General features: G+C 40.1%; 1 protein-coding gene across 6 annotated transcripts in view; it reads right to left on the bottom strand.

Moving 5' to 3' along the window:
* Nucleotides 1-1,353: 1,353 nt before the first annotated feature.
* NDC1 (NDC1 transmembrane nucleoporin) overlaps nucleotides 1,354-8,155 on the bottom strand; it is a 29,333-nt gene continuing 22,531 nt past the window's right edge. For 4 of the 6 annotated variants that reach the window (XM_073357642.1, XM_073357638.1, XM_073357641.1 and 1 more), the window contains 7 exons: nucleotides 7,844-8,110; nucleotides 7,582-7,700; nucleotides 7,208-7,258; nucleotides 5,547-5,610; nucleotides 3,905-4,005; nucleotides 2,787-2,947; nucleotides 1,354-1,658 (listed from right to left, as the gene is read on the bottom strand). In XM_073357642.1, coding sequence (XP_073213743.1) covers nucleotides 1,595-1,658; nucleotides 2,787-2,947; nucleotides 3,905-4,005; nucleotides 5,547-5,610; nucleotides 7,208-7,258; nucleotides 7,582-7,700; nucleotides 7,844-8,110 — 827 coding nt within the window. In that variant the 3' untranslated portion in view covers nucleotides 1,354-1,594. Of the gene's footprint in view, nucleotides 1,659-2,786; nucleotides 2,948-3,904; nucleotides 4,006-5,546; nucleotides 5,611-7,207; nucleotides 7,259-7,581; nucleotides 7,701-7,843; nucleotides 8,111-8,155 lie in introns of those variants that run through there. The other 2 variants (XM_073357639.1, XM_073357644.1) reach the window with 2 other exon arrangements.

Here is an 8,155-nt window from a genome sequence, read left to right as displayed (position 1 = left end):
AGTGTGCATTTCAAGACTCCTGGTATCAGCCATAATACAACTGGTTACAACTCATAGTACACAGGAGTTCTTCCTCATGTGCACCTTCCTACTGTACTGCTAAGACAACAGGTGCAGATTTTTTAAGTGTTTGAAACTTTTAACAAAACCATTTGAACAAGTCAGTACTAAGATGTAACTCATTGAGTTACCAGACCATATTTTGGCCGAGGTGTACAGTGTAATAATGAAAAATGAGTAAGTCAAATTACAAAAAAGCCAAACAGGCAACAACAAAAATCCTGCCCAAATGCCAGGCAGACCTTAAATTCAGTGGAAACCTTAAATTACGTGGGATTTAAACATCAAGTCCTTAAACTGAGGTTATCAGTTTATAGTAAATGCCAAGAGCACCATAGATGTCTCAAGTCTGTTCGTTTTTTAAATATAAAACCCTAATGGGTCACTGCAGAATGAACTACTTGCTACCTGTCATCAAGTGGCCACTGAATGCATCCGATGAAGCGAGCTGTAGCTCACGAAAGCTTATGCTCAAATAAATTGGTTAGTCTCTAAGGTGCTATAAGTACTCCTTTTCTTTTTGAGAACAGACTCTGTCTTAGAATGTACTAACACAATTAGCAGCTTGCAAGTTTCACACAGAGGGAGAGAAACAGCACCAAAAACCAGGAGACCTCCTAATTAGTAATACCCTGGAATTTAAACTATGGGGAATCAAACTCATTTGTGATTTTAATACAGAACTTCTTTAATATGATCCAACAGAGCCTTAGAATTGCTATTTGGAAATTCACTAGGCAAGCTTTACTAACTTTAATGTTTTCTACATGTCTTTATGTAGACCAATTTAATTTAAAAACCACTCATCAGTAACAATTCTGCACCCTCTTGAAACTAATATCCAAGCTGCTCGTTTCTCAAACTATATAGTTTATAAAGTAAACAGTACTTGCTTGTGTTCTTTAGATATGGCTTTCTGCACACCATTTTGTTTTGCAGCTATTTTGCCATCAGACAATAGCTATATCCTATAGCACAACGTTCATACTTTTGAATCACTTAATGCACTAACTCCTTGCACTAAAGAATGCTAAGGGCCAGATCTACAAAGGTATTCAGGTGCCTAAAGATGCACATAGGTGCCTAGTGTAAGTGTTACAAGGGGCATATCTGCATCTTTAAGTGCCTAAGCACCTTTGCAAATCTGCCCCTCATTCTTTAATATGAGCTTCCAGGCAAAACATACCTGGTAAAACAAGTGACAGATTAACCCTGTTCGCCTCAAAAGCGGGTACTAATCTCAAGATGAGAACTGAGGTTTCTTCAATTGCCAAGAATATTTAAACAAAGACATTTTTAAAAAAAGAGCTTTATTATACAAAAGATCAAGTAAAGTGATCCAAACAGAAGATTTTTGTAATTCTGCTAACAGTTGAATTCCATGATTTACATTTAAAATACACTTTTTGAAAAGGCCGCCAAACAAGACAGGAAGACTGATTAATAAGTCCCACTTTCTTCCAGTTCAAGAATGCTAAACATGTACTGTCCATCTGTAGCAGTATCAGCAACGTAACCTATTTAATTTACTTAACTATTCTTTGAACTCCAGGAACTGCTGAAGTCTTTTCTTATGCTCTGCAGACACTTGAACTTCACTAGAACAAAATACAAGCATAAAATTAATTGTACATTAACATGTTACATCAACTGTAGAGCAAAGCCTCATGTCAAAACATTTTAAGTACAAGCTGAAATCAATAGTTGGGAGTCCATTAGAAATCTAGAAAACCCAGCTGTGTTATATAATAAAAACCTACATTCAAATATTAAGGGCAAAGACAAGCAAGTTCAGATTTGGAGTTAGATACTTTTTAAACCTGCTCTCATGTATGAAAGTATTAAATAGTTTTTATTACTGAAAGGTATTTGTTCTTTTAAACAAGATCCTAAACAGTAATTCACTTATAAGTATTTAACAAATTCATGCAACTCTTCTCCCAATGTAAACAATCTATTTTAAATAGATCTCTCTGGAGTCTGCAAAGGAAAAATCCCTTATAAAGTAGTTGTTGCTCATGTGTTAGTGTTACTTTCAAAGTTAATAGCACGGTGGCCAAATGCCAACAGAAGAACGATGATCTCATAGTTCATGTAACTTCCATCGACTCGCATGTCCACAAATTAGGAATGAGGCTGCCTATTGGTTTTACAAGAACAGCACAGCCAGCCAGAGCCCGACAGTCAAAGCCCCATGTTTGGGGGCTATCAGGACTCTACAGATGATTATCCATGTGAATACTACACATTCATCGCCATTAGGAGGGGGAAATCGGAAAATTCCCTTTGTGTTTTCAACAGCTGAAATTGTTACTTGATGTCCTGTGACGGTCCCCCTATTGGTGGGACTTGCCTTTCCATAGGTACACTTGGGCCATGCCTACCCTTACAAGCTTAGAGCAGCACAGCTGTACTGCTACCCGCGTGCTGCTGTACGAGCTCTCGGGGAGCCATGTTATGCTAACGGGAGAGAGCTCTCCTGTTGACATAATAAAACCAGCTCAATGAGCAGCGAAAGCTATGGCAGTGGAAAAGCATCTCCTGCCAACACAGCACTGTGCACGCGAGTGCTTAGGACGGCAAAACTTTTGTCGCTCGGGGGTGGTTTTTTCACACCCCCGAGCAACAAAAGTTTTGCCGACGTAAGTGCTAGTGTAGACATGGCCTCTGTTATACATTCATTTAAACAGAACCAAGCAGGAAGCTGCCAATACCAAAGGCCTTACTTTAGATGTTCTCCAAAAGTAGTAGTGACCCGGTATATCGCCGTTTTCAGGGATGCTCTAAGCGCAAATCGTAGCGTTTTGTAGGAGGTATCCATCAGACTTCCTGAAATCCTGGGTGGTTTGCTGGAAGCATGGGGCAGCTTGAAATGCTTATCTACAACCTGGATTGACAAGTGAATGAGAAGAACTGTTCTGCCGAATCCATTTCAAACAAACTCTAGCAGCACAGGTGGTTGTGCCAAGTAAAGCGAAGAGACTAACAAATAGCAAATTCAGAAGTTTCACCACTGACGAGTAAAAAAAGATTGGAGACAGCTTGACCCAGCATTCCTTCTGCATCTTGGCCAATGGAAATACAGGAGCAGACTTTCCATAAATGGAGAATCTCATTTTATATTCTTTGAATGCTGAACATAGTACAAACAATGAAGTAAAAGGAAGAATTCCCAACTTTGCCATGACTAATCTTTTAGAAATAAGGAAGCAGTTCCATTGCATGTTTTTGGAATGTCTTAGGCTGACTAATTTTAATTCTCTCTAAAATTCTGAGAATCTGCCATTAAGACAGAACAGTGATTACAATAAATGGCACATAACATTACCTTGGAGACATCTGTGTGATTAACACACTCCCAAATACATCATGTACTGATACGATAATTGCTTCTAGAGTAATGCTTTAATATTTGCTGAGAAACATGGAACAGGTTTGATCTCCTGAAATTTGCTGGCTCTGAAATTGAAATGCTGTACATTACATGTGAGGGATGTCTGTGATCAAGCTGAAGATTAAATCCTAAACGCTTATGTTGACACTATAATAATAGTTACTTCCATGAGACAATGTTTATAATTGAGCATTTTGTATAATTTATTTAAAAAACTTTCCAAGTGCAATGTCAGTTAAGAAGGATCTAATGAGGTATTTATTCAGTCTAAAAAAGGACTCTGGTGCTTTGTTTAGCTTAACTGAAGATTACGATAAGCCATTTTAAGTGGTGACAGAAGTGTTTCATTTTAAAGTCAGTCAGCAGTGCCACAGTGAGACACAGGAAAATGAACAGGAAAACTTCCCCCTTGAACTAATGTTGCACTAAGGAGATGTCAAGGATCCTCACCTCCTGAAGAGTCAGTAAGGTATTCAGAATAGCTGGCAGTGTAGTTTGGACAACTCCAAATCTGTCTTCAGTAAATGAGGCTGCTACCAAACGAGATAGACCTCCAAGCAAAGAAAGAAGTTAATATTAAGTCTAATATAACTAAGACCTAACTAATCTTAATTTAGCCTCCAAAAACGGAACAAACATGCTGCAATTCTAGGGATTTAATGGGCCAGATCCTGGCCCCCACTGCAGCTTACAGCATCTGCAATCTGAAGATTCCACTAGTGTGGGGGAGATCCCTCGAAGTATAGTGCAGCCAGGTGCAGGTTACAGCTGTCCTGAGGCTGCTCTAACTTGCTCCATGGTATAAACTATCCCCAGATTTGTTGCCTTAGCTGCCCATCTACCTTTGCTGCCTTCCCCATCACCTTGCAAGTCTTACACTTAGAGATCACCAGAACTAGCTCCATAGCTCTAACTAAGCATTATCCCGTTAGGAACCATTAACAGTTAGTTAACCCACACTGCCCATTTTGTATGGGCAATACTTCCTCCACATATTGGTAAAACTTCCACTTTATTTTTTTAAATCCCTTCTCAAAACTTACCTCTGCCAGGATACCCACAAGTCACTTCCATCTGGCACTGGTAGGTAAATGGCAAGCTGTCACATCTGTTTTTCTGCCAAACTATGTTTAATTTATAGTTCTTATCCCCCTGAACTCACCCTTGTCCCCTTTGTCTTTTGAATTCTGTCTTATGTAAATTGCCAGTTTTCTAGCACAGGGATTGCAGTGTTTAGTTTGCTGTACAGTGCCTAGCCTAGCACAATGGGGTTTCTAGGTACTAACATAATATAAATAATCAGTCAATTATGTTGGTCATGACTAGGCAGATTGCCAGCAGGAATTATTGCTATAATATCTATTGCTCATGTGTCTATTTAAAAAACTCTCCAAACTGGGCAAATAGCTATCTGATGCAACCATGCGTTTTCATCGCTGTTACCTTTGTTCTCTCCACTCCACCTCCCTCTATTACTTCCACCTATTGTTTGTCTTAACTCAGAATGTAATTTCTTGGGGCAGGCACAGTCTTCTGATGTTTGTATAGAGAATGCTTGTGTTCTTAAGATTACGTTATTGTTTAGTATCACAGCATCTCACACTGCTCTGAGATTATCCAACAGGGAACCAGTATAGTGCTGGCTTCTGTGCTGAACAGGGAAAAGTACTGACAGCGTGCGCCTTAATTGAAAATGGGTTTCCTTTTGTGGTCTTATAGTACAAGTTCAATGTTGCATACGCTTCACTAAAACAGAAGTAACTTATTGCCCCAGAGGGGTATCAACTGTGGGGATTAAACCCAGGATTTTTGGATCTAAAACCATGAACATCGACTGCTTGAGCTAAAAGATCCAAGTCTGCTATTGGCTTTGAGCTAGCAGAGTCCGATCTATATAGTCCAGCCACTAGAGGTGGACAAACAGCCACATGGTGTGAGTGTGGGTTATACTTACAATAGAAGAGCTTTATTTAAATCCATTTACATAGTAATGGATACAGCAAGTCTGGAATTGGGGCCCTTTCATGATGTCCACTGCTATTGTACCACAAACCCAGAATAACGAATACAAATTCAAATGGAAGTTGCTTACCTTCTAATGCCCAAATGTGCATTTGGGCATCAGAAAAGACAGCCTGGATCAAGGCCTCTGGATGCTGAGGAGAAAGCATAAGATTTCAGAAAAGCATATAGGTCCCCCCCCCCCCCCCCCAGTCACCCAGCCAAAGTTGTTTGTTTCAAATACAACCCCATACATTCTTTAACAAGACTATAAATGCATGCCCAGTATACACAGTTATACAGTGTAGTCCCCATCGAAAAAGATTTGCTATAGAGTTTTATTGGCGTCTACTGTAGATACCGAACCATTTAACTGGGACTTGCCTTCTCTAAATAGTTATACCGCGCTCATCTCCATTGCAGATGATGTCCACCATGGGATCTGCATGCCTGCACAAAATAACCACGCTTCAAAATGCGGGGCAGACCTAACCCAGGATCTGGCAAGCTACTTGTATTTATGTACCTCCTTCCACCCTGACAGAAAAGGCTGCAGGACCCACCTGTAAAACAGGCAGCCCTCAGAAGATGCATGGGAGGCCAGGGCCATTTAAAAGCCCTGTACAGGCACATTAGCTCTGCCTCCCGAGTGGTACCCCCAGTTTCCTGATTGCAGTTGCCCACGAAAACCATGAGTGGGGACTTCACAAAAAATAGGGCTATATAATCTGTTCTGACTAACTTCAATGGGGCATGAGCAGTGCTTAATTTGTAATGAAAGAGGTGCTGGGGCTGAAGCAGTTTTTTTACTTTCCTAACAGACACAGCAAGCCCAGAGGTGCCGGGGCTATGAACTGCCAACCCTAGAGATGCCGGGGCTCAGCCCTGGCACAAATTAAGCCCTGTGCTTGAGGGACAATGTACATGCCATAGCTCCACTGACTGGCCCAATATAGCCCAGTCTCTACCCCAGACTTCAAAGAGGTCTCTGTGGGGCCAGAACTGGGAGGCATAAAAATTGCCATGAGGCAGCTGAACCCCTCCCTTGATCCTAGGCAGAGGAGATCTGCTTGCAGAGGGTCCCTCTGTGCAGAGACATGGGGGGACATGACCTGACCCAATGGTAATGCTCATTTAAGTCTATGAAAGATTAAAATCAGAATTAAGGGAAATCCTTTGAATAATTTTATCACATTATTGGATCACGTATGTCAATTAAACTAAATCTACAGTTTAAAAAATACTGAGCTCTATCTATCTATTTTATTTAATCTTTTGTGCCAATATTAAGATTTTAAAAAAAAGTTTCTAGCAGGTTGACCATCTGACGAAAGGATTTATGGAAAGTTCCCGTTGTTTGTCCACATCACAAGAACCAACCCCCTGAGAAGTCTGGTTTTAAGTGGTATAACAAGAGACTGTTATCTAGCAGTTAGTGTAGTGATATGAAGTCAGGATTCCTAAATTCTAATTTTGGCCCTGATGCTATGTGGGACTTTGGGGAAATTGCAATTTATGCACCTCAGTTTACCTGTATAGAAGCATTACTGTTCTTTCACACATGATTCCAATATTGGAGGCTTCAGTACAACAGTATGTAAAATGCAGTAAGACCTTGGAATAAAAGATGTTCTAGAAATGTTACTACCAAATTTAGAGGGTTCACTTAATACAGGATTAGAACCCACTTCTGCCTATGTGTTTCTGGTGTACCCAATCAAATGCTGTCACAAAACATACATTCATCCTTACCTTGCTGAAGAAATACATTATCAGCACTCGTTTTGACAAGAAACTCCTAACCTGTGTAAAAGAGCGAAAAAATGAAGATTAAAAAATAAATATACACACACACACAGGCAACCTTTCTGATATGCAATTTAACCCTTCCACAACCTTATAGTCCCTAAACTTTCTACACAGAGAAGAGTGTTTTGAAGAATTAGGATGGTTTTTAAAAAAATTTTTAAAAAATTAAGATTAGGTCAGATAATCTGAGGAGAAAGGTCATACAATAAGATGAAGTTTCCCTTTAAAAAAAACAAACCAAAAAACCCCAATCTTACATGCTACATACAAACCAGTTAAAACCAGCTTCTGTTTTTGTAACGCAATTTTTACTCCACCTGCTCTTGCTTGTTCTGGAGCCATGTATAAATAAAGCTTGGTTGAATTGCTTCATTACCAACTCTTGCAACAGAGATCACAGGGAAGGACGCTTGAGGAGAGCCAGTCATTTGCAGATCTACAAGAGAAATCCAGTCGAGTTTGAGAAAAATAGCTACCCTCCCCATAGACCGATCATTTAACTCCAAAGATAAGGATTTGTGCAGTCAAGACAATATTTCAATTATACCTACAGAGAGGATTGAAACCGAAGATCCCCACCTGAACTTGATGTCCACAGCTTTGGTCCTCTTCTCATAACATGAGGACTTTGGACTGATCCATGCCAAGGAGAGTTTAAATCCAGAATTCCAGCCTTGCGATTTAGAGCAGGAGAACTGAAAGGTGAACCAAAAGAGCTTCCAAGATCAGATGTAGATGATGCCTTTAGAGGCAAGAGGGATGATTTAACCAGGGAAGGCACGTGGGCTCTAGAAACGACATTAGACCTCTGTGTCTGGAAGGCCATTTCTTCTGTAACAGCTGCTTCTGGTGATAAAGAACACATTGCATGGAGACATACAAGCTGGCATA

This window comes from Lepidochelys kempii, chromosome 8 (assembly GCF_965140265.1).
Source record: "Lepidochelys kempii isolate rLepKem1 chromosome 8, rLepKem1.hap2, whole genome shotgun sequence".
Taxonomy (NCBI): Eukaryota; Metazoa; Chordata; order Testudines; family Cheloniidae; genus Lepidochelys; species Lepidochelys kempii.
This window is presented reverse-complemented; position numbering and strand designations above follow the sequence as displayed.